At 42.1% G+C, this 27729-nt stretch overlaps 1 protein-coding gene across 3 annotated transcripts in view; it reads right to left on the bottom strand.

Moving 5' to 3' along the window:
• Positions 1–27006, bottom strand: part of apc (APC regulator of WNT signaling pathway) — a 60758-nt gene extending 33752 nt beyond the window's left edge. Inside the window, exons 1-3 of one of the 3 annotated variants that reach the window (XM_014138658.3) lie at positions 11684–11822; positions 10553–10627; positions 6230–6382 (exon numbers count right to left, since the gene is read on the bottom strand). In XM_014138658.3, the coding sequence (XP_013994133.1) occupies positions 6230–6364 (135 nt within the window). In that variant the 5' untranslated portion in view covers positions 6365–6382; positions 10553–10627; positions 11684–11822. Of the gene's footprint in view, positions 1–6229; positions 6383–10552; positions 10628–11683; positions 11832–26743 lie in introns of those variants that run through there. The other 2 variants (XM_014138656.3, XM_014138657.3) reach the window with 2 other exon arrangements.
• Positions 27007–27729: the final 723 nt, after the last annotated feature.

Here is a 27729-nt window from a genome sequence, read left to right as displayed (position 1 = left end):
GCCACCAATGGCTTTCTAAGAACTGGCCCCTTGAGGGCATCAGTGACTTTGCCCTGAAGGGAGGGACACTTTTCTTTAGACTTGATATTGTTCTCAGTGTACTCTACTCTTCAGTCAACCAATGACATTGCAATCCTTAAGCACTTTTTCTCCTATGGACATCATCTCCCATCCTTTCAGATAAGGTCTCCTCATAGTCATATATGCATCTTAATCTTTAGCCTTTTCACAGGCAACCAACCCAAAGACATACAGTAGCAATACATTGTTAGCTGTAGGCCTACATCCACAAATGCAAAAAACTGACTAATTTAGCAAAAAAATTATAACTTGGTATAGTGGGAAAAGCAGCCAAGTTTGGTCATTTTAATGGTGTTATGTCCTATCTCAAAATGGAACTCTGAACCCACTTGAACTAATATACAACACATTATGAAGATCTTACAGATCTTGATCACACTAAGGGTTTGTTTAACTACGTGTCCTGTCCATAATCAGTTAACCGCTCAGCTCTACAAAACATGACTGGAAAAAGATCATGAACTTGATTAGCCTATTGAAACTGGCTTGTTGCAGGAGGACTAATACTTACCACAATTAACCTACAACGGTGACAGAGTGAAGGGTGGAAAGTCATACTTCCAGAGAATAATAAATCCAGCATTAAAACTAGGCCTATAATCAGAAGGATACAGCATAGCGAACTAGAGGCTGGATACGATCATGTCCATATAGCTCAGGAATCCCAGACTACAGCTGTAGCAGCGGTAGTCTCCACAGCAGGCAGAATCCTTCAACCAATCTGGACTTTATATTAACTGCAAATTTGTACTGCGGGTCATTAAATCAAAAGTTAGTTAAAAAGTATTTCCAGGTTGAACAGTTAGTTAGATTGTTATTTTTCAAGTGGAATAGAAAGAGTAGTCTCCTGTCCTCCAGTGAGTCCGAGAGGAGAGCGAAGCATCAGAGCGATGTCCGACGACACAATATCCGGCGACAACACGGCTCCCGCTCAGAAAACAGAACAGGGTTTTCCTTCCACCCTGCCTGTCCCGTCTCAGTCAGTCAGAGACCAGGGGCCATCAAGAGGCTACGTCCATACAGCTGCTTCCCCTTAGATTGAAGGGTTACTCACAACGTAAGCAACGCATGACCCGGACGGTCACAGTGTCCGCCAACCTCTACCCTGTGACCTCTGACCCTGGCCCATGCATCGATGAGCAGGCTGAAAGGGGGTCAGACGGGAGGGCAGGATGGCAGGAAACAAAAACACACACAGCCCTGACTGTGTGATGCGCTCTCTCTCTCCCTCGCTCTGTAAAGCATGTGTGACGTCTAGACACACCACACAACGGCTGCATTATCAGGCTGGGATCATATGATAAAGAGCCCCTCATTCTATTCACAGCAGTTCCTAGCAGAACCACTCCTCTATTCAACCATCATTGGTGACGGACATGTTGTTGCTAACGTGAATAGAATACAGCTCATTTATAACGTAGACTACTAGCTGACCGTAAATTCAAGACCAAGAGGAGAATCCATATAGATTGATCTGGTCTATAAAAATACCTATAAAAACAAATAACCATGGGGTCATTGAGAGTAAATGAAATTGAGGACAGGCAAGCCACTACCATAGGAAAGTACAAAACAATAGAAATCAAGTCTGAACTTACTTCAATTAGTTGGATAACCAAATAAAAAAGGAAAGTAAACCTTGAAGCTGCCACATCCATACCAAGTCAAGTTGTCAACTCTCGTTAAATTATATTTTTAGTCAACTGCTGTCCAAGTCTCAGAATTCTGGATCTGTTTGCTCAATCCGAGATGGGAAAATGGGCGCACTCTTCCCCAATAAATAAATCCAACAGCGAGAACCGGCTAGAATAGCAGTGCATCCCTGCAGTGTTTGAGTGTCCTGCATACCCTTCACACACACACACACTACAGACAGGCTTTAAAATGGTCATCCAATACTCCTAGTAACTCAAATCAATGCTGTAAAAGTACCCATCTGCAGAGCCAAAACCCACCCAGCATGCCGGGGTCTCTCATTCTCATCAGGCTCTGGTTTCATCTGAGCTGGGCTCCCATGAGGCCCTGGAGTTTAGTTGTTGGTTGGCCTGTGAGCCCGGTTTGGGGGGGGGGGCGGCATGCTATGTCCGGCTTTTGTACGGCACTCTGACTGGAAAAGGGTAGACTGTCCTTGAGAATGCAATATTTTTTTGTTGTTATGCATGTGGTGTGTAATAAGGAAAAAACAAGCATTGATGTCAAGGGAAGGCAGGCCCGGGAGGGTTTAAATTAGGACACTAATGTGTGAAGCAACCTTACTAACTAGGCTGTACTTAACGAGAGACCCAGACCACCACAGATTCATGTTGGGTAGTTTTAGGATGATAGTACACCAGAAATAAGACTTCTCAAAATAGAAAAAGGCATGCTCTGTTTAAAAGCTATTCATTGATTGGAAACCCTTAATTTCCATTAAAAACGTTTATGCTAAACCAAGTGGATTCCTAAAAAAACCTTAGGAGATTCAGGGCCCCAAATATTTTACAGTTATGTAAATAGCCAGGTCTGAACTTTTCACAATAATATAAGGTTCCAAGATATGCGTTAAGTAGAAAGCTTAAATCATAACCTGTCTGTTCTGAGAACTAAGTCTGTTTCAACACTCCCAGTATTACACTATTATGTTGTGGAATGAGCCACTAGTATTGATCCCACAAAAGGCAATTTCAATTTCACTAGTAACTTCTTATGAAGAAACTTTCTGCCAGAAACTTGAGATATCAAATGCAAAATGTCACTTTATAGCATCCCTTTCCACATACAGGATGGAATGACTGAGGATTTACAGAGGTTTAGTGCTCATCTAAAGCTCTAGGGTTTATGTTAAAACTGGGTTATATAAGATGCAAGTACAATTTGATGTGTCTTTGTGCCTGTGTGAGAGCGCGTGCTCGTAAACATAATTATTGAACTGAACTGGAGCTCTTGTTGTGCTGTGTGTAATTGGCTTGGTGTGTAGGAGAGAGGAGGCCTGCTCAGTGCTCATTGATGGAGAGGCTGTTGTTCATGCTCTCCTCTGGTCTCCCTGCAGCTGTGAGCCTGTGACAGCCTGTATGCGTCCCAAATGGCACCCCATTCCCTATATAGTGCACCCAATGGGTCCTGGTCAAAAGTAGTGCACTATAAAAGGGAAACATTGTGCCATTTGGGACGCAGACCCTGAGCCCCGAGGAGAGAGGAAATGTCTAGATGTCGGAACTGAGAGAGGCGCATTCATCAGATACAATGAGAGGAAGGGAGAGAGACGCTAAAAAAAGACAGCTTTCCCTGACGTGCAGAGGGAAGGGAGCGTCTCAGAGCGAGCAGTGTGTGTGTGTGTGTGTGTGTGTGTGTGTGTGTGTGAGCGAGCAGCCTACATTGATCTAAACGTGCCAGAGGGAGATATGGTTTCTGATGAATATGAGACTGATTAGCACAAAGGGAAAAGGCGGACTGTCTTTAAATCTCATCCATTAGTCATAAACAATATCATTATTCACCCCCTGAATAATCAAATTATTTATGATTCATCTTTTATGATCTCAACAGGGGTTCTCCCCAGTATCGAATACTAACAGGCCATATTTCTACAAGATAGGCCTAATAATTCTCACTTGGTTGCAAATGATAACCCGTCCCCCTATTTAGACTACATAGAAACATTACAGTACTTTAGAGTTTATACTACTTAGGCTACCATTAACCAACAAAACAGCCCACTTACGATAAGCATTAAGCTAAAGTCTATTTAGTAAGCATTGCAGGATGCAGGAACCTAAACTCCAACACTATAGTTCACAGTCCAGGAAGGATTTCTCAACAATACAGGTCAACACAATGGATGGCGTCGTTGCACCAAAGGCAGAAAATATACTTTAATTTATTTTAAAATCATTCTCTCTCCTTAAAGAGTTAAGCTAGTGCCAGAGAAATCCCTAAGCCAAACCCAGGCTGGTTCTGTATCTGCAGCAGCACAAAGGCGTGTGCAACAGCCATCTCCCCCCAACATGAAATATCAGACTGCAGAGTAGCAGGTAGCCTAGCTCTAGGCTTACAAAAACTGACTGAGTTGGCAGGTTTTCCATTTGAGCCAGAGCGGATGCAGAGCAGAGCTGATGGGGTGCATTGTTAATAGATAGCTTAGCAGCAGTGCTGAATGTGCCAGTCTAAGGGTAGAGCCGGCAGACCCCACCCCCCTGCCTCACGCACCCAAAAGTGAGACTGATGCAAACCTCAAACCCAGCTCCAAACCTACTGAGATAAAGGATGCATAATCAGTGTCAGGCTACTCACAGAGTAGTACTCTCCTCAGACAAGGGCAGAGCAGACCCCCCTCATTTAAAATGCCCAAAAGTGAGAAGCCTCAACCAGCTCCAATGCTACTGAAAAGTGAACACAGTCTCACAAAGTATGTGTCAGTGTTACTCACATTAAGACTCTCCCCAGAAATGACTAATAACTAATACTGACTAAGCCTGCACCAAACATATACCTCACCCAGTCCCAACACGCTGTGAGTCCTTCCACGGTGACACTCAATCCCTCATTACCAGGAAACACTCTACAAAAAGAACTAGGCATTTTAATAGATCAGAGTGTATCAACCCCTAGCCCATATCTCCTAGGCATTTTAATAGATCAGACAGGATTACATTGGATAGGTGTAAGCAGTATGGCAACAATTCCACCTGGTCTATCAGACATCTAGATGGAGCTACCAGCCTATTACCATCCTGTCAGATCTACACAAAGGGTAGGCTAGGGGTTGATTTGTGATTGAGGGAAGGATTTGTCTCTTGTCCTTAGTTCCTGGGCTAATGAGTAGTCCACTACATTCACTGCCACTCGTACATTTAAGAAAGTAGAGCTCCCTAATGTGAGGTGGCACCACTCACTACCCAAGGGTGCATTGTGGGGTAGAAGACATTGACAGAGATAGTTGGGAACCCAAATGTTCCTGTGAGAACAGAAAAGCCCTAGGAGTTTAAATCACCTCCTGAAGCCTCAGCCTGCCAGGTCACATCATCCAATTAAAGCAAGGGCACCTAGCAGGCTGATACATTCAACCCCAGTGTGAGTGAGTGGAGTGAGTGGAGTGAGTGGAGTGGAGTGAGTGGAGTGAGTGGAGTGATTGGAGTGATTGGAGTGAGTGATACACATACACATTCAGCAGCCTAGCCAAGGATGGCAGCTCTTCTCATGAACAGAGTCCAAGACCGTGTCTGAAAATGTTACTAACCGCCAAGTCTCTCCTTCATCAGTCCTTGTTTCCTCAGTCCCTATGAAAATGCATTGGAGGAGAGGATCCAAGGGGCCTCCCTAAACCCCCCATTTTCCAATAAGCTTTGAGAGGAATTGAGGAAACGAGGATGACAGCTAATAACGTTTTCAGAGACAGACCGACTCTGGGCTGCAGATAGGGAGGTTGAAGCTGAGGGGCTAATTCGAGTGACAATACAGGGGGATGTGTCAGGAGAGCGAGAGGCCTGTGAAGGGGTTTTGTGAGAATGTCGACAGGATGAGGAGGATATATTTATTTTTGTCTTGGATACTAGCTAACATTTTCTATCCATGCTACATCATGGTGTCTTCCTCGGTAGCTAGGCCTATATTGAGAGGGGACGGATTAGTCCAAATTACTTCCTAAACTTCAGCGGAGCACTCAACCCTAACACCTTACTTCAGGCATATTGGTTGTTCAAAGCTGGAAGACAGACTATGATCTAAGATCTTGCCTAGGGAAATATCCAACTGTTGTGCTTGATATAGCCTACTGAGTGAAGCAATAACAGACAAACACAGCAACGACTGTAGCGTGAGGCAGCTTGATTTACAAGTACACCCCATGGACAGGACGCCTTACCCCAGATCTATCTCCTTAATGCAGAGTGCCCATTTTTACAGTCTTTGGTATGACTCAGCCAGGGATTGAAATCACACCCTTCCAATCTCAGGGTGGACACTAAGGCCACTGAGTTGGTACAAGCATTTGAGTGAAGAGGAAAAGCTGGCTTGTGTTCAGTAGACATGAAACAGAAACGCTTTGTCTGTACTTCTCCAATAAGAAAAGTCAGTTTACATTTTACATAGCAAAATGTTTTGCTACATGTGCCATAATTAACACGACCTTCGACCCAGGGTTCTTAGTGTACCATAGAAGAGGTCTGATTACCTTCATATTGGAGGCTTCCGTCTCCAGTTTGGTCAAGTGGTTGGAGTTGTCCTCAAGCTCTTGTCGAAGGTTGGAGTTCTCCATCTTCAGTGCCTCCACTTGCTTCAGCAGCTGATCATAAGACTCTGCAGCCATCTTGGACTACCTCTTGACCTAAGGACAAGGACACAATAACAATAGTTAATAAAGTTGAATCAACTCCTACTTGCACTGGAAAATTGCCCATAAAAACAGACAGACCACCTCAATCCCAATTAATCTGGAAGCCTACATTTGATTGATGGATATAATTAAGCTAGGCTACATTATGGTCAGTGGTGACAGTGTCCATAACACATGTCAATTAATATCCAGCTCGTCATAGAAAATGGGCTTTAAAAAGACTTGATACATTCATAGCACCATTTCCTCTACCATTGGCAAATTACAGTTCAGCAATGGTTATAAGAATTAAAACCTTTTCAATCAGAGGCAGGACTTAAGATGAGGCCAGTTGCTCGAGGGCCAAAGCAAGTCACATTAAAACAAAAAGCAGCACACAAGATTTTATGAAAAACAGTTGAGAATAAGATCTGGAGAATAAGAGTTGTAAATGCCTTACATGGCTTTGGGTAAAGAGCAATTCACACACAGGTTTTAAAAACATTAGGCTTGTGAATAATTCACGTCTGGGCAGATTTTACAAGCCCTGTCAGTGGTTGGACTAGCTTTAGTGCATTGAATTTTTTTAACAAGGACTTTGATCAGACAAACGGTTGTTGGAAGAAGTGGATCATCATAATTACGATAACAGTTCAATAATAGCGTAGTTATTAACCTATATTTTAGCAAAAAATATTGAGAAACATTCATTTTGTTTAGATGCAAGAACAAAAAGACAAAAAAAAAAAGAGGATTACATGCAAGGTCCAATTTTTCCAAGTCTCCAGCTGACATTGAAGCCCAGTCCACCACTGTGAAGCTACAGCCACAGCACAACGGTGCCATACCATCTCTTGCCATACCACCTGTCAAATGGTTCATGGCCAACTACCACTGATATCCATCCACTGAAATCTCAATGCACATGGCATTGTCTAAACACCACAAAATCCAATAGATTAGAACCTTATATTTTTAATATTAACCACATCCTACAACACTGATAATCCATATCACACATGTTCACTGACCACATTGTGCATCCGCTACAAGACCATGGTGCTTGCCTACGGAGCTGTGAGGGGAACGGCACCCCCGTACCTTCAGGCTCTGATCAGGCCCTACACCCAAACAAGAGCACTCCGTTCATCCACCTCTGGCCTGCTCGCCTCCCTACCTCTGAGGAAGCACAGTTCCCGCTCAGCCCAGTCAAAACTGTTCGCTGCTCTGGCACCCCAATGGTGGAACAAGCTCCCTCACGACGCCAGGACAGCGGAGTCAATCACCACCTTCCGGAGACACCTGAAACCCCACCTCTTTAAGGAATACCTGGGATAGGATATAGTAATCCTTCTAACCACCCCCTTAAAAGATTTAGATGCACTTTTGTAAAGTGGTTGTTCCACTGGATACTATAAGGTGAATGCACCAATTTGTAAGTCGCTCTGGATAAGAGCGTCTGCTAAATGACTTAAATGTAAATGTAAATGTACAATTTAAGCCTAGGCCAAAATGGGCACGGTTTACACTATACTCCTTGTTAATGCAACTAAATATCTCTGCTATCTACTGCAACAAACAACGTTTGCAAGGACCATACCACAGGGACTGTGCATTGCATCTACTATGATTAGGGCAGGCCGTGGTTTACTAATATGTTAACCTGAGAAGAGAGGATCTAGAAGACAGAAGATGTAGTCGGCCAGCTAAAGGAACACCATTACTCATGCACCACAGAGCCCCCTACATCCCTGTGAAGACAACTCTACATGACAGGAGGGACACTCGTTCATCTTGCTGAGGAAAAGTTTGTATTTTTAGATCATCCATCATGGAGAGGGTAGGAGGCAAGCAAGCGGGGTGAGTAGTAACTGGATCACTGAAGTGGAAAATGTATCAGTCTTTGGTTACCAAATGATCAGTGAGTGACATGTTAATATCAGCAAAGGCCTTGGCATGAAGGCTTACTCTTTGGAACTCTTTAGCAGTGCTACCACTAGAGCAGACTCCGGCATGAGCATACAGACCCAACTAACTAAACTTAACCTCTTTGGGCTGGGGTGCAGTATTTTCACATTCGGATGAAAAGCGTGCCCAGAGTAAACTGCCTGCTACTCAGTATCTTACTCAGTAAGATATGCATATTATTAGCAGATTTGGATAGAAAACACTCTGAAGTTTCTAAAACTGTTTGAATGATGTCTGAGTATAACAGAACTCATATGGCAGGCGAAAACATGAGAAAAATCCAACCAGGAAGTGGGAAATCTGAGGTTTGTAGTTTTTCAAGTGATTGCCTATCTAATATACAGTGTAAATTTGGTCAGATTGCACTTCCTAAGGCTTCCACTAGATGTCAACAGTCTTTAGAACGTTGTTTCAGGCTTCTATTGTAAAAGGGGAACGAATAAGAGCGGTTTGAACCAGTGGTCAGGCTGAAAGCCTTTAGTTTAGCCGCACGCGGCCATGAGCACGAGCTCCTTTCCTTTCTACAGACAAAGGAATTGTCCGGTTGGAATATTATTGAAGATTTATGATAAAAACATCCTAAAGATTGATGCTATACATCGTTTGACATGTTTCTACAAACTGAAATTGAACTTTTTTTGACTTTGTCTGGACTTAGTGCCCGCGCCTTGTGCATTTGGATTAGTGTACTGAACGCGCAAACAAAAAGGAGGTATTTGGACATAAAGATGAACTTTATCGAACAAAACAAACATTTATTGTGGAACTGGGATTCCTGGGAGTGCATTCTGATGAAGATCAAAGGTAAGTGAATATTTATAATGCTATTTCTGACTTCTGTTGACTCCACAACATGGCGGGTATGTGTATGGCTTGTTTTGGTCGCTGAGCGCTGTACTCAAGATTATTGCATGGTGTGCTTTCGCTGTAAAGCTTTTTTGAAATCTGACACAGCGGTTGCATTAAGGAGAAGTATATCTTTAACAGTGGCTTATATTATCCCCTGGTCGACATTGATTAGTCAATCAACTTCACAGTGCAATATTAGTAATTCAGAACCATGATATTGGTTTGTTTGACACAATGTCCTGGTTCCCTAGACTAGAGTAACATTTGTTTGCCAAAGATTAAATGAAGCGCCAATCGAATTCAATGAGTCAATTAGGCTGGGTTGACTGGGCAGTGAGTCTGTCCCAAAATGTCAATACTGCCCTCACTAGGCTGGATCCTATACACAGGACGGGTAGAGAAGAACACTCAGCAGCATTCCAGAACCACCCTGTGAGTTCTGTCAATGCACTGGCTAATGAACACATAATATATCAGGGTTCTATATCCATTGATGCAAAGAGGTAACCAAAACAACATTTCCAAAATTGGATCGGGGATGTGTATTAAAAAAAAAAAATAGTAATTTTATGGATACACTGCCACTTCATGCATTTCCAATACAGTGGAGAACTGCAGAAGGTGAGCCAAAAGACAAGCCCCTGTTGGCAGATGCAGACTGAAGTAGTTCAATTGGCAGCCATTTTGGAGATTCAATTCTAGCCTACGCCATAAAACAGAGAGCTTATCATCACCATCATTTAACAGCCAGCGTCTACAACTGCTGACTATGATGAGCGATGGGATCCAGAATGAGGTTGCAATGCTACAATGATCATTGTACTGTGCCCCAGTGTAATATCAACATAAATTCTATAGTATTATAGTGAATATGGCTGTTATAGATATCTAGCAGGAAGGTAGGCTACAGTTACACAAATTGTATTAAAAATTACACAAGCCCGTAGGCCTATATCAGTTTCATAATTGCATTATCAATTACGTCAACATCCACATCAGTTTATAATCGTATTATCAGTTAGACCCATCTGCATGAGCTCCCTGTCATCGCCACACCATTTCCATATTAGGCTACTTCTCCTGCCCCTTACTTTACAGTTTTAACCTATATTTCACTAAATTAATTTCCTCCAGATATTAGACTAATGCGCTGTTATTTTAATTAGGCTAGTAGACAACACTGATCACTCTTCCTCGGTCATTCACTAGTGTGCAGTAAACTAGGCTAGTTCATGGATGAAAACCAAAAACATTTTTTGTACAAATAAATTCAACTGATACAATGTGTAGGCTGTAACTGTACAATACACACAAAGCTTGCAGGTAAAAATAAATAAAAATAATAATAATAATCTAGAATCTTACCATGTCCTCTCCCTCTGCATCATGTAGCTATACACCCACAGAACTCAGCCCACTAAAAATCAGTCAGTAATATCTCTAGATAGAGAAAACAAAGCAACACAACATTGAACAAAGCAAACCACTACTGGCACCATATAGGCTAAACCTGTCAAATTGTGCCTACAAAAGGGTTTGAAGGGGGCGCGAGCGAGAAGAAACATGAAGGGGGGAATGAACAAATGAAAGAAAAGAACAGAGCAGGGGCTGAGAAAGAAGAGGACTGCATCCTCTTCTACCTCATGAATATTGCATCAATGTTCTCAAAATACATCCTCCCCTTAAATTGGCTAATTCTGGGTATCCATTTTGCAGGTTGATGCTTCCTGGTGCATTAAAATGTATATTGAAAATGACAAATCCTCGTGTCCAATTCTCTCTAAATTAACATCTTCCTCTCTCCAAATGAGGATTCCATCTTGACACGATAAAACAACCAGGCAGGCGCTCACATTTACCTTTCGTCTGACACTGGCAGTGAACGTAGCACTGCACTGGATGGATGAGGCTTTTTGTGAATCTGTGAAAGGGTGTGTGTGTGTGTGTGTGTGAGAGAGAGAGCGACACTATGGATGGAGACCCCCCCCTCAGCAGATAGCTAAACCAGAAAAACCCCAGCAGTCAGCTGCTGAGCGACAAATGCCCTTCCCTTGACACCACAAAGAAAAAGTAGGCAGACAGTGGTGTGAGCTCTCACACACACACACACACACAACCCAACCCTTCACAGCACAATACAACCAGGGATTAACCAATGACGACGTCAACACAGACAAAGACACCGTCAGACTGACCCCATAGCAACCCTACAGCGTCCAAAGAAAGACAGCATCGCACAGTCACAATGACACGTCTGCTTTGTTGGAGCATAATCGGTAGCTAGGCTAAGCAGAAGTCTCTCCCTCTCTCCCTCCAAAAGGCTTAGCGGCTACGCCTCGCTATTCACACAAACACACCATTATTCCCCCAGGAGCTCCCTGCCTGCCCCTAATCCCCATTAACAGACACGTTTTTTTAATATTCTGTCTCAATTTTTGTCTGTTGTAGAAAGGAGAAGTGGGGGCCTTTTCAATAATTGACAAAGCTAAACCTTACCCCATTTCGATAGCAGTGACAGTGTCCATCCCATCTCCTTCTCAACTGTGTCCGATGCTGAAAGCACATCCAGCCAGCACCCGGTCACATGACCACTCGGTACAGCCAATCGCCTGGCAGCGAGGATCAGGCAGGAACAGCCCTGTTCTGCTGTTTCCGTGGCTGGTTCTGCAGTGACCGATGCTGGCTGGCTTCCAGCTCTGTGGCACAGCTGCTTCTCCCAGCCGACTCAATTAGGTCTCTTATAAAGTGGTGAGGAGGAGTCTACCGTGTCCGGATGGGAATTCACAATTTTCTGGACTCAGGTTCACTTAAATATAATTTTAAGCTTTGTTTTACTGTTGAAAATTACATCTGATTTCAGGGTTGTATGTCGAGTTGTTCTCCTTAAATATAAGTCATCTTATTTGTTTCTGAATTGTTTAAATAAAAAATGTCCCCTTCCGGCTCCTGATATCAGGGCATAAAATCTACAATCAGTCTCCTGAATTAGCCTAGTGCGCATAGGTACGCCCAGCTGGTGCACATTCCCTGGCTAAACTAGCTGGCTAGATGAACTATGCTAGTTTTTGTCCTCATTGCCAAACTTCATAAATACTCCACCCTCAGCTTCAAAACTCCTTTGCTGGTTATACAATAAATGTGTAACTTTGAAATTTGCTGGAAAGAAACTTAAACAATGTATTGATTTATTGTTTGGTTGAATAGTTTGACTGGTTCGAGATATCTGTTGTAAGATGACAGAGGCAAAGGATATCATTGCTACATAACTAGGGCTGTCCCCAACAAAAACAAATCTTGGTCGGCCGGGAGTTGTCTTTTCTTTCCACCAAACGATTGGTACACATTTTTTGTGTGTGTATTTTTCCATATATAGACCTATGTGTTTCAATAAAATCAACTATATGCACTGAGCTTGTCTGGTGCTTTAAGTGCACTGTTTGATTAAATAATTAAGACAAATGACTAGAGTGAGTCCGACCGCAATTGATTTGATTGTGTCAGACCGGGCTCAGACTTGTTGCACTGTGTTAAAAAGTGCCTGTGTGACTAACACCCGTTGTCTTTCTCTCCTCCCTGCTGCAGCGACTACCACAGAACATCAAGTGTTTATCGCGCTGTCCGTGTTGCTGAAGCTGTAACATAATTACAGCCATTTCTGACTGAAAAGTTATGTTATTGAAATCCCTCATTTGTTTAGGAAAAAAACCATCCCCTATTCCCTCAACCCTTGCTCTCTTTACGTGGCACGCGTATGCATCGCAATCCATGCACGTGACCAATGGGGCCTGACTTATAGTCTATCATAATCACATCAAATTGGTTATAACAAACTCAGAACACTAACAGCATAATGGATGCAGAGGACGTGACAAATTAACTCTAAACAGGGGAATGTTTACTGATTGCTCAGGACGGAAAGGGGAATAAATTGTGTGTAATAAATTTGATTAGTTGTGGAACCTACTGGTGATCAAAGAATGTAAACAATGAATGCAAACACCAAATAAATTATAAGCATACCAGTGTTATAACATTGTTTTTCCTAAGCCTTTATTACAGCAAAGACTAAAAACAGTCGAATGCATTTGTGAATGCAATTGCTGACATGGAACGCTTTATTTATTGTTTAGGCTAATTATTCGAGGGTCACTGTTATTTTAAAACTACAAATGCAACATGCAAAGTGTTGGTCCCATGTTTCATGAGCTGAAATAAAACTCAGACATTTCCACACACAAAGCTTAATTCTCTAAAATGTTGTGCACACATTTGTTTACATCCCTGTTAGTGAGCATTTTTTCCATTGCCAAGATAATCAAGCCACCTAACAGGTGTGGCATATCAAGAAGCTGAAAACAGCATGGTCATTACACAGGTGCACCTTGTGCTGGGGACAATAACAGGCCACTTTAAAATGTGCAGTTTTGTCACACAACACAATGCCACAGATGTCTCAAGTTGAGGGAGTGTGTAATTGGCATGCTGACTGCAAGAATGTCCACCAGAGTTGTTGCCATAAAATTGAATATTAATTTCTCTACCACAAGCTGGCTCCAACTTCATTTTTAGAGAATTTGGCAGTACGTCCAACCGGCCTCACAACCACAGAACACGTGTAACCACGCCAGCCCAGGACCAACACATCCGGCTTCTTCACCTGCGGGATCATCTGAGGGGGGGTGGGGGTGTTGCTGAGGAGCATCTCTGTCTGTAATATTGCCCTTTTGTGGGGAAAAACTCCTGATTGCCTGGGCCCGTCTCCCCAGCGGGTGGGCCAATGCCTTGGTCATCCCTGTGGCTCAGTTGGTAGAGCATGGTGTTTGCAATGCCAGCATGGTGGGTTCGATTCCCACAGGGGGGGCCAGTACAACAAAAAAAAAAATGGCATGAAATTAAATGTATGTATTCACTACTGTAAGTCGCTCTGGATAAGAGCATCTGCTAAATGACTGAAAATGTAAATGAAAATGAAAAGTAACAATGGGCAGCCTTTCCCCGCATGGCTCCATGGGATACAGTGGGGGAAAAAAGTATTTGAGCCCCTGCTGATTTTGTACGTTTGCCCACTTACAAAGAAATGATCAGTCTATCATTTTAATAGTAGGTTCATTTGAACAGCGAAAGACAGAACAAAAAAATCCTGAAAAACACATGTCAAATGTTATAAAATTATTTGCATTTTAATGAGGGAAATAAGTATTTGACCCCTCTGCAAAACATGACTTAGTACTTGGTGGCAAAACCCTTGTTGGCAATCACAGAGGTCAGACATTTCTTGTAGTTGGCCACCAGGTTTGCACACATCTCAGGAGGGATTTTGTCCCACTCCTCTTTGCAGATCTTCTCCAAGTCATTAAGGTTGAGGCTGATGTTTGGCAACTCGAACCTTCAGCTCCCTCCACAGATTTTCTATGGGATTAAGGTCTGGAGACTGGCTAGGCCACTCCAGGACCTTAATGTGCTTCTTCTTGAGCCACTCCTTTGTTGCCTTGGCCATGTGTTTTGAGTCATTGTCATGCTGGAATACCCATCCACGACCCATTTTCAATGCCCTGGCTGAGGGAAGGAGGTTCTCACCCAAGATTTGACAGTACATGGCCCCGTCAAATGATGCGGTGAAGTTGTCCTGTCCCCTTAGCAGAAAAACACCCCCAAAGCATAATGTTGCCACCTAAATGGTTGCAGGATTTCAGTCCTTCACGGTGTAGTGTGTTACCAATTGTTTTCTTGGTGACTATGGTCCCAGCTGCCTTGAGATCATTGACAAGATCCTCCCGTGTAGTTCTGGGCTGATTCCTCACCGTTCTCATGATCATTGCAACTCCACGAGGTGAGATCTTGCATGGAGCCCCAGCCCGAGGGATATTGACAGTTCTTTTGTGTTTCTTCCATTCGCGAATAATCGCACAAAATGTTGTCACCTTCTCGCCAATCTGCTTGGCGATGGTCTTGTAGCCCATTCCAGCCTTGTGTAGGTCTACAATCTTGTCCCTGACATCCTTGGAGAGCTCTTTGGTCTTGGCCATGGTGGAGAGTTTGGAATCTGATTGATTGATTGCTTCTGTGGACAGGTGTCTTTTATACAGGTAACAAGCTGCGGTTAGGAGCACTCCCTTTAACCTGTTATGGCTAGGGGGCAGTATTTTCACGGCTGGATAAAAAACGTACCCGATTTAATCTGGTTACTACTCCTGCCCAGTAACTAGAATATGCATATAATAATTGGCTTTGGATAGAAAACACTCCAAAGTTTCTAAAACTGTTTGAATGGTGTCTGTGAGTATAACAGAACTCAAATGGCAGGTCAAAACCTGAGAGATTCCTTTACAGGAAGTGGCCTGTCTGACCATTTATTGTCTTTCTTTGACATCTCATTCCATTACAAAGGATCTCTGCGGTAACGTGACACTTCCCACGGCTCCAATAGGCTCTCAGAGCCAGGGAAAAACCTGAATGTCGTCATTCCAGCCCCAGGCTGAAACACATTATCGCCTTTCTCAAGTGGCCGATCAAGGGACTGTGGGCTTAGGCACGTGCACTGGCCGCCCCCGTCTTTGTGTTTTTTCTCTGTTTGCCGAAAAGGAACTCCTTTATGCACTCGATATGTCCGATTTTAAAATAGCTTTTCGGTGAAAGCACATTTTGCAATATTCTCAGTAGATAGCCCAGCCATCACGGCTAGCCATTTAGACACCGACCAAGTTTAGCCCTGACCAAACTCCGATTTACTATTACAAAAGTTTGATTACCTTTGTTGTCTTCGTCAGAATGCACTCCCAGGACTGCTACTTCGATAACAAATGTTGGTTTGGTCCAAAATAATCCATCGTTATATCCAAATAGCGGCGTTTTGTTTGTGCGTTCAAGACACTATCCGAAGTGTAAATAAGGGTCACGAGCATGGCGCAATTCGTGACAAAAGATTTCAAAATATTCCATTACCGTACTTTGAAGCATGTCAACCGCTGTTTAAAATCAATTTTTATGCCATTTTTCTCGTAAAAAAGCGATAATATTCCGACCGGGAATCTGCGTTTAGGTAAACAGACTAAAGAAAACATAGCATGAGGTCGACGCGGGCACGCGCCTGAGTCTCACAGTACTGTAACCAGCCACTACCCAAACACGCTACTTTTTTTTTCAACCAGAGCCGGCAAAGCCACGATTCAGCTTTTTGCCGCCTTCTGAGAGCCCATGGGAGCCGTAGGAAGTGTCACGTAACAGCAGAGATCCTCTGTAATGGATAGAGATAATCAAGAAGGGCAAGAAATTGTCAGACAGGCCACTTCCTGCATGGAATCTTCTCAGGTTTTGGCCTGCCAAATGAGTTCTGTTATACTCACAGACACCATTCAAACAGTTTTAGAAACTGTGGAGTGTTTTCTATCCAAAGCTAATAATTATATGCATATTCTAGTTTCTGGCCAGGAGTAATAATCAGATTAAATCGGGTACGTTTTTTATCCGGCTGTGAAAATACTGCCCCCTAGCCATAACAGGTTAAATAAAGGTAAAATAAAAATAAGGGAGGGTTAACCCAATTGTGCAGGTTGTTAAATCAGTGTTTGGTTTTGGTCCTGGGTGTTTGCCCCATATTTGTGTTTGTCACTATTGATTCTCTGGGGGTTAGTTTTGTGTTGCTTTCAGGTGTGTGTGGTGCCCTCTTAACCTCCGCCCCCTGCGACCCGGTCAGTGGTGTGACCAGGGCTCTCAGATTTTCTCGAGTTCTCATGACATTCCTGGATTACTCATTATTAATAAAGTCCGATTTTAATCATCAAATATGACACAGTTGAAAAAATTTAAGGGTACAAGACAGCGTACATATCTGGCTGTGTTGGCAGAATCACTACATACAGTGGGGGGAAAAAAGTATTTGATCCGCTGCTGATTTTGTACGTTTGCCCACTGACAAAGAAAGGATCAGTCTAATTTTAATGGTAGGTTTATTTGAACAGTGAGAGACAGAATAACATAAAAATCCAGAAAAACGCATGTAAAAAATGTTATGAATTGATTTGCATTTTAATGAGGGAAATAAGTATTTGACCCCCTCTCAATCAGAAAGATTTCTGGCTCCCAGGTGTCTTTTATGCAGGTAACGAGCTGAGATTAGGAGCACACTCTTAATCAGGTAGGCCAGTTGAGAACAACTGCGACCTTAAGCTAATAGGAGATTTGAGTATTAGCTTAGACAGCCTGTTAGACAAAGGATCTCATCATAAACATGAAATAAACCCTGTTTAAACAAATTAGCCTAGCGTTCCCCGGAAATAAACAGAAATAAAAACATCTGCAAAGTTGAATCGTACAGAACAGCCTAAGAACTAAAACAACAGACAATTATAGATAGCTCTGTCTTATTGACGTGGATGTCAATTAAGGCAGACCCGCACCTCTCTGATTCAGAAGGATTGGGTTAAATGTGGAAGACATTTCAGTTGAATGCATTCAGTTGTACAACTGACTAGGTATCCCCCTTTCCCTTATTGACCACCTAACTGCTAGCTAGCCAGTTAATATAACTTCCCCCCAAAAAAAAATATTAGCTAAATTAGCCATGTTATGAATAACACTCATCTGCTGTTGACATCAGGATACGATGAGAGCACTAGTTAGTTAGCTCCAAAAGTGGTTAGTAACTTTGGCTGCATGCCAACAGTGATTAGAGACATCCAGGTGCTAGCTACACTACAACCATTTGACCAGGTTCCCTTGAAGCAATTGTAATGACAGTCCACCACAACATACCCGAGAGTCTCCTGATTAGCAACAGATAGTTTAATTTTATTGTGTATTAAAAACAGTTTGAGATCATTGTGAGAGGGATTTTGCCAGCGGTTGAATGGGGAATAGGGCTTCACGGGAAACTGATGTCTGAGGTAACCAAGGAAGGTGGGCCTTAGCAAAGTGTAAATTGACACCTGAGTAAATAAATGCATTTCCAATAAATACTTGACATAGCATAGGCCTACATATTTTGTTGCGAGAGAGTCAGAATGAAAGCATTGACTGACTGCCTGGAAGGAACCCGCTAGCTAGCGTGGAAGTCAAACACATTCCCCTGTGAGATCTAATTCCATAACAATAGTAAACCCATGCCCAACTCAATAGATACCCATCATGTGAGTGGAGGAGCACAGAGAGAATACTGGATGTCCTGGCCTTCACAGCAGGACCTGGGTTCAGGAGTCTTTTCCTGTCAGGAGGAGCTCATATTCCAACCAAGCAGAAAATAGTACTAAAGTGTTTAGGCTATAGACTGATGATGTTATTGGATTAGGGCTATAGCCAGATCTTCTACAGTGTAACCATTTTACTCGCATATGCCCCAAAATATTTACCTGCGTGACCTGACATTTTTATTTTGCAACACCCGTGTGCCTAGAAAAATTAAGGATTCTAGCTTTAATACATCATATTTTTCCATTGTGTTGCTACATTTTTCAACTTACGAGATCATCAGTTTCTTGGCAATTTCTGGCATGGAATAGCCTTCATTTCTCAGAACAAGAATAGACTGTCGAGTTTCAGAAGAAAGATCTTTGTTTCCTGACATTTTAAGCCTGTAATCTAACCCACAAATGCTGATGCTCCAGATACTCAACTAGTCTAAGAAGGCCAGCATCCCGGAGTCGCCTCTTCACTGTTGACGTTGAGACTGGTGTTTTGCGGGTACTATTTAACCTGTTTAGGATAGGGGGCAGTATTTTCACTGCCGGATAAAAAAACATACCCGATTTAATCTGGTTATTACTCCTGCCCAGAAACTAGAATATGCATATAATTGTTTGATTTGGATAGAAAACACCCTAAAGTTTCTAAAACTGTTTGAATGGTGTCTGAGTATAACAGAACTCATATGGCTGGCCAAAACCTGAGAAGATTCCATACAGGAAGTGCCCTGTCAGACAATTTGTTGTCCTTCTGTTGCATCTCAATCGAAAATACAGCATCTCTGCTGTAACGTGACATTTTTTAAGGCTTCCATTGGCTCTCAGAAGGCGCCAGAAAGTGGAATGGGGTGTCTGCTGTCTCTGGGCAAAGAACAGCAGGAGAATTTGTGAGTGGTCAGCCTGGGGACAGTGACACTGGAGATGCGCATTCATGTGAATTCTCCATGTTTTTCTTTCTCTCTTTGAATGAATACGTTGCTCGGTTGGAATATTATCGCTATTTTATGAGAAAAAGAGCATAAAAATTGATTTTAAACAGCGTTTGACATGCTTCGAAGTACGGTAATGGAATATTTTGACATTTTTTTGGTCACGAAATGCGCTCGCGCGTCACCCTTCGGATAGTGACCTGAACGCACGAACAAAACGGCGCTATTTGAATATAACTATGGATTATTTGGAACCAAAACAACATTTGTTGTTGAAGTAGAAGTCCTGGGAGTGCATTCTGACGAACAGCAGCAAAGGTAATGCAATTTTTCTAATTGTAATTCAGAGTTTGATGAGCCACAAACTTGGTGGGTGTCAAAATAGCTAGCCGTGATGGCCGGGCTATGTACTCAGAATATTGCAAAATTTGCTTTCGCCGAAAAGCTATTTTCAAATCTGACACCGCGATTGCATAAAGGAGTTCTGTATCTATAATTCTTAAAATAATTGTTATGTATTTTGTGAACGTTTATCGTGAGTAATTTAGTAAATTCACTGGAAGTTTGCGGTGGGTATGCTAGTTCTGAACATCACATGCTAATGTAAAAAGCTGGTTTTTGATATAAATATGAACAAAACATGCATGTATTGTATAACATAATGTCCTAGGAGTGTCCTCTGATGAAGATCAAAGGTTAGTGCTGCATTTAGCTGTGGTTTTGGTTTTTGTGACATATATGCTTGCTTTGAAAATGGCTGTGCGATTATTTTTGGCAGGGTACTCCTGACATAATGTAATGTTTTGCTTTCGCTGTAAAGCCTTTTTGAAATCGGACAATGTGGTTAGATTAACGAGAGTCTCGTCTTTAAAATGGTGTAAAATAGTCATATGTTTGAGAAATTGAAGTTATAGCATTTGAGGTATTTGTATTTCGCGTCACGCAATTCCACTGGCTGTTGACAAGGGTGGGACGCTTAAAATATATACTTGTGTATTGATTTTAAGAAAGACATTGATGTTTATGGTTAGGTACAAGTTGGAACAACGACCGTCCTTTTTCGCGAATGCGCACCGCATCGATTATATGCAACGCAGGACAGGCTAGATAAACTAGTAATATCATCAACCATGTGTAGTTAACTAGTGATTATGATTGATTGTTTTTTATAGGATAACTTTAATGCTAGCTAGCAACTTACCTTCTTACTGCATTAGCGTAACAGGCAGGCTCCTCGTGGAGTGCAATGTAAAGCAGGTGGTTAGAGCGTTGGACTAGTTAACCGTAAGGTTGCAAGATTGAATCCCCAAGCTGACAAGGTAAAAATCTGTCGTTCTGCCCCTGAACAAGGCAGTTAACCCACTGTTCCTAGGCCGTCATTGAAAATAAGAATGTGTTCTTAACTGACTTGCCTAGTTAAAAAATATGTATTAAAAAAACAAATAAGAATTAAAAAAACAATCAAATTCTAAATAAAAACTAATTTAAAAAATAAAAAAATAGATATAAATTTTAAAAAATAAATAACATTTCGGCAAATCGGTGGCCAAAAATACCGATTGTTATGAAAACTTGAAATCGTCCCTAATTAATCGGCCATTCCAATTAATCAATCGACCTCTACTGTGAGGGACAGGTACACAGCAATGTACGAGATCTTCAGTTTCTTGGCAATTTCTGGCATGGAATAGCCTTCATTTCTCAGAACAAGAATAGACTGTCGAGTTTCAGAAGAAAGATCTTTGTTTCTGACCATTTTGAGCCTGTAATCGAACCCACAAATGCTACAGATACTCAACTAGTCTAAAGGCCAGTTTTATTGCTTCTTTAAAATCAGCATAACAGTTTTCAGCTGTGCTAACATAATTGCAAAATGGCTTATAATGATCAATTAGCATTTTAAAGTGATACATTTGGATTAGCTAACAACATGCCATTGGAACACAGGAGTGATGGTTGCTGATAAAGGGCCTCTGTACGCCTATGGAGATATTCCATAAAAAGTAGTTTTTTTAATCAATAACAAATCAGCCGTTTACAGCTATAATAGTCATTTACAACATTAACAATGTATTCACTGTATTTCTGATCAATTTGATGTTATTTTAAGACAAAGAATTTGCTTTTCTTTCAAAAACAAGGACATTTCTAAGTGACCCCAAACTTTTGAACAATAGTGTAATGGTCTCCTCCATCTTGGATTCACAGCGCCACAGTACCATTGTTGACTATATTTGCCTACTCAATTAAAAACCTGACAAATAAAAGACAACTGAATGAGCTTCTTGTTAGTGTTAAATCATACTCATCTCTCTCCCTCTCAATGGTTGCCCTGTATCACCACGCAACAGAGAATGAGAGGAAAATGAAAACGTATTTCTAAATGCAGGTTTTTTTTTCTTCATGCAAATGAAGACTGAAAGAGCAAGGGGAAGCCAGACGTTGGCAGTCAAGGACCCTTGGACTTCGTCCCAAATGGCACCCTAGTTCCTATATAAAGCATTACTTTCGACCAGAGACAATGCCTCTGTAGGGAATAAAGTGTCATTTGGGACACCGTCTTGTTGGCTGGCCTGGTCCCCTCTCTCATTGTTGATGTTGTCCTTAGTATAATTCTCACACATTCATTCACCTACGCGTGGGAAACATTTTTCATCAACTTAGTTCAATTCAAGGCAACAAGCTAACGATACATCATAGAGAGACCAAACACTTGACAGTCCTCCAACCCAGTCAATGCAATAGCGGGGTACCCAACGGGAATAACAGTAATTTCAATAATGGGGCCACTTGACAAGATAATAGGCCTATGGCTTGACACTGCGAACACTGTTAGGGTTTCCACAAGGGTCAATGTAATACATCAAACACATGTCATGGTAATATACAGGAGTTTTCTATCAACATGGAAAGAGCAATTCAATAAAAACACTATCCCAGAATAAGTTGAGGGTGTCTGTGGTCACCAAAAACGGTGAGACAAGAGAACGTGGGAATGCGGGGCGGCAGGTAGCCTAGTGGTTAGAGCATTAGACTAGTAACGAAAGGTTGCTAGATTGAATCCCCGAGCTGACAAGGTAAAAATCTGTCGTTCTGCCCCTGAACAAGGCAGTTTAACCCACTGTTCCTAGGCCATCAATGTAAATAAGAATTTGTTATTTTTTTATTTCAACTTTATTTAACCTGTTAGGGCTAGGGGGCAGTATTTACACGGCCGGATAAAAAAACGTACCCGATTTAATCTGGTTATTACTACTGCCCAGAAACTAGAATATGCATATAATTATTGGCTTTGGATAGAAAACACCCTAAAGTTTCTAAAACTGTTTGAATGGTGTCTGTGAGTATCACAGAACTCATATGGCAGGCAAAAACCTGAGAAGATTCTGTACAGGAAGTGCCCTCTCTGACCATTCCTTGGGCTTCTTGACGCTCTTTATTGAAAATGTAGGATCTTTGCTGTAACGTGACACTTCCTACAGCTCCCATAGGCTCTCAGAACCCGGGAAAAAGCTGAATGATGTCGAGGCAGCCCCTGGCTGAAAAACATTAGCGCCTTTGGTAAGTGGTCTATCAGAGGACAATGAGACTGAGGCGCGTGCACGAGGCGACCCCATGTTTTTATTTTCTCTCTCTTTGAACTAAAACACGGTTTCCCGGTCGGAATATTATTGCTTTTTTACGAGAAAAAAGGCATAAAAATTTATTTTAAACAGCGGTTCACATGCTTCGAAGTACGGTAATGGAATATTTAGATTTTTTTTGTCACGAAACGCGTCGGGCACGTCACCCTTCTTAACTCTTTCGGATAGTGTCTTGAACGCACGAACAAAACAGAGGATATTTGAACATAACTATGGATTATTTTGAACCAAACCAACATTTGTTATTGAAGTAGAAGTCCTGGGAGTGCATTCTGACGAAGAACAGAAAAGGTAATAACATTTTTCTTATAGTAAATCTGACGTTGGTGAGGGCTAAACTTGGTGGGTGTCTAAATAGCTAGCCCTGTGATGCCGGGCTATCTACTCAGAATATTGCAAAATGTAATTTCACCGAAAAGCTATTTTAAAATCGGACATAGCGAGTGCATAAAGGAGTTCTGTATCTATAATTCTTAAAATAATTATGTTTTTTGTGAACGTTTATCGTGAGTAATTTAGTAAATTCACCGAAAGTTTGCGGGGGGTATGCTAGTTCTGAACGTCACATGCTAATGTAAAAAGCTGGTTTTTGATATAAATATGAACTTGATTGAACAAAACATGCATGTATTGTATAACAATGTCCTAGGAGTGTCATCTGATGAAGATCATCAAAGGTTAGTGCTGCATTTAGCTGTGGTTTTGGTTTATGTGACATTATATGCTAGCTTGAAAAATGGGTGTCTGATTATTTCTGGCTGGGTACTCTGCTGACATAATCTAATGTTTTGCTTTCATTGTTAAGCCTTTTTGAAATCGGACAGTGTGGTTAGATTAACGAGAGTCTTGTCTTTAAAATGGTGTAAAATAGTCATATGTTTGAGAAAGTGAAGTAATAGCATTTCTAAGGTATTTGAATATCGCGCCACGGGATTACACTGGCTGTTGAGAACAAGTTCTCATTTACAACTGCGACCTGGCCAAGATTAAGCAAAGCAGTGCGACAAACACCACATGGGATACACATGGGATAAACAAACTTAGTCAATAACACAATAGAAAACTCTGTATACAGTGCGTGCAAATGAAGTAAGAAGGTAAGGCAATAAATAGGCCAATAGTGGCAAAGTAATTACAATTTAGCAATTAACACTGGAGTGAGATGTGCAGATGAGTATGTGCAAGTAGAAATACTGGTGTGCAAAAGAGTAGAAAAACAAAAACAAATATGGGATGAGGTAGGTAGTTAGTTGGATGGGCTATTTACAGATGAGCTGTGTACAGCTGCAGCGATCGGTAAACTGCTCTGACAGCTGATGCTTAAAGTTAGTGAGGGAGATATAAGTCTCCAACTTCAGTGATTTTTGTAATTCGTTCCAGTCATTGACTTGGCAGAGAACTGGAAGGAAAGGCAGCCAAATGAGGTGTTGGATTTGGGGATGACCAGTGAAATATACCTGCTGGAGCGCGTGCTACGGGTGGGTGTTGCTATGGTGACCAGTGAGCTGAGATTAGGCAGAGCTTTACCTAGCAAAGACTTATAGATGACATGGAGCCAGTGGGTTTGGCAACAAATACATAGCGCGGACCAGCCAACGAGAGCATACAGGTCGCAGTGGTGGGTAGTATATGGGGCTTTGGTGACAAAACGGATGGCACTGTGATAGACAGCATCCAATTTGCTGAGTAGAGTGTTGGAGGCTATTTTGTAAGTGACATCGCCGAAGTCAAGGATCGGTAGGATAGTCAGTTTTACGAGGGTATGTTTGGTAGCATGAGTTAAGGAGGCTTTGTTGCGAAATAAGACGATTCTAGATTTAATTTTGGATTGGAGATGCTTAATATGAGTCTGGAAGGAGTGTTTACAGTCTAGCCAGACACCTAGGTATTATAGTTGTCCACATATTCTAAGTCAGAACGGTCCAGAGCAGTGACGCTAGTCAGGCGGGCGGGTGCGGGCAGCGATCGGTTGAAGAGCATGCATTTCATTTTACTAGCATTTAAGAGCATTTGGAGTCCACGGAAGGAGTGTTGTATGAAGCTCGTCTGGAGGTTTGTTAACACAGTGTCTAAAAGGGCCAGAAGTATACAGAATGGTGTAGTAAGCGTAGAGGTGGATCACAGAATCACCCACAGCAAGAGCGACATTGATATATACAGAGAAAAGAGTCGGCCGAGAATTGAACCCTGTGACACCCCCATAGAGACTGCCAGAGGTCCGGACAACAGCCCCTCCGATTTGACACACTGAACTCTGTCTGAGAAGTAGTTAGTGAACCAGGCGAGGCAGTCATTAGAGAAACCAAGGCTGTTGAGTCTGCCGATAAGAATACGGTGATTGACAGAGTCGAAAGTCTTGGCCAGGTTGATAAAGACGGCTGCACAGTACTGTCTTTTATCGATGGCGGTTATGATATCGTTTAGGACCTTGAGCGTGGCTGAGGTGCACCCGTGCCCAGCTCTGAAACCGGATTGCATCGCGGAGAAGGTACGGTTGGATTCGAAATGGTCGGTGATCTGTTTGTTCACTTGGCTTTCGAAGACTTTAGAAAGGCAGGGCAGGATGGATATTGGTCTGTAACGGTTAAATAAACAAATGTTGCTGTATTTGAGGTAACCACAAAGGTTACCAGATGGTGCCAAGAAGTGCAACATTGGAGGGACCACTAGATTATAATGCTGTCTCACATAGGCTGCAACTCAGTCTTTGGGCCCCCCACACACATGTTCATTTCCACCACACCTGATGCAACTAGTCAAGATGAATCAGGTGTGCTGGTGGTAGAATTGAACAAATATGTGGAATGGGCTAGCTGGGTGTTTCCAAAGACCTCTGTCGGGAAACACTAGGCTACAGAAGGCTAGACAAGCAAGTGCATGATGTTGGAGACAACAGTGGATGAGGCAACTGAGCAGAAAAACAACAGTATCTTGTAATATTGCTGTAGAGTTGCCCATAATGTAAAGTTGTTTACAACCACAATGTTCAGCTGCCTAATGAAACATACAAATACTTCCTCTATTACATCTCTGCATTATTCCATCCTGTGTATAACATACTTTATCACCCTACCATTGTAGTTACAGTAATTTTCACGATGTCAAGACAAAGCTGTCCATCCAGCTGTTTTTATACACTTGCCATAGATATCTGATATCCCGGGTCGACAACATCCTAGCGCCTGATCAATAACAGTGTACGTGGCTAATATGTCACACAAAGGGTTTGTTTAAGCAATGCAATACAACCTACTGGAAGCCAAACTTGATGGAACGTAAAGTTGCTGTGGCGATTGTAATATTTTATTTAGCAAGTTCTTCGTAAATTACTAAACTTTGTAACAAGCTCGTGATACATGAAACGTTCAATTACTTTACTGCACGGGACGCTGCACGGTTATTTTAAAACAACTTTGACGTCCATAATTTTGTATGTGTAAGAAACTAGCCAACAACATATCTTCAAAGTCCTGGCAGCTTGCCAAAAATTGTCGTCCTCTTTATTACATTTCCGATAGCTAGCAGTAACCCGGGATAATTGTAGGCTACCTATCAGAAAACTAGCACGCAAGCTAAATTAAGTTCATGCCAGCTCATTTCCATAGCCATGCTCAAAATAGTTGACATGAGTTCGTGTCCTACTCAGTTGAAAAGGTCTACCGGAGGTACTTGCATTGCCAGATAAATGCGTAGTTTTCTTCCAGTCAAAACAGGCTGCTTTGTAGCTAACGTGTAGCAGATTGCTCGCTAAAAAGCTAACGTTAGCTAGCTCGCGAGCTAACATTTAGCGAAGGTAAATAATCTTACCTGTAACGTTATCAACATTCGCTCCTATTTGCACCAAGTAGTTTATAGTGTATTCCAGGGTGAAAATTCACTATCAAAACCTCGAATCTAACTTTAGACGGGGGTCCATCCCTATACTTTGAAATGTTACAGTCTTCAAGACTCGAACTAAACTTTTTTCTATTGTGTCTCCCTCCGCTTTTTTTCTTTGTACTCTTGCTTCCTTCGTTACGCCATGTTGTCTCTACTGTCAGCTTGCGCGCATGCTTGATGATGATGCGCAAAGGGTATCCGCCCTCAGGCCGTGATAAATAAATGGTTGCGCTATCCGGGATCCTTCGGACGTCCCTACCCTTTTATTTTTTATTAAATGAAGCAAGTCAGTTAAGAACAAATTGTTATTTACAATGACGACCCACACTGAGCCAATTGTGCCCCACCCTATGGGACTCCCTATCCCGGCAGGAATCGAACCAGGGTGTGTAGTGACGCCTCTAGCAGTGAGATGCAGTGCCAGTGACCACTGTACCACTCGGGAGCCCCATTCTAACCCTGATCCAGCGTTTCGCAAACTCGGTCCTCGTGACGTTTTGGTTTTTGCCCTATCTATCACTAAACAGCTGATTCAAATGATCAAATCTTGATGATTACTTTATTATTTAAATCGGATGTGTAGTGCTAGGGCAAAAACCAAAACGTGCACTCCTTAGTGTGCCGAGGGCCGAATTTAGGAAACCCTGCCTTAACCCCCTACCAAAGTAGAGGGCGGTGCCTCTGGAATTTAAACACTGATTGAGTGAGCAGATTGTACTCCTATTAGAAAGATTGTGAGAGAGACAATTCCTTAGATCAGGGTTATCGAATGTTGATAAGAAATGAACAATGTTTGCAATTCTGTGCCATGTCACTCAGCTATGATTAAACAATTAACTGTCCATTTACCATATACAATGTAAATCCTGATTCTGCCTCCTCAACCCTCCTCTCCTCCCTTTCTGCATCCTTTG

The sequence above is a fragment of the Salmo salar genome, chromosome 13 (genome assembly GCF_965601325.2).
Source record: "Salmo salar chromosome 13, fSalSal1, whole genome shotgun sequence".
Taxonomy (NCBI): Eukaryota; Metazoa; Chordata; class Actinopteri; order Salmoniformes; family Salmonidae; genus Salmo; species Salmo salar.
Note: the sequence above shows the minus strand (reverse complement) of the source record. Positions and strands in the feature narration are given on the sequence as shown.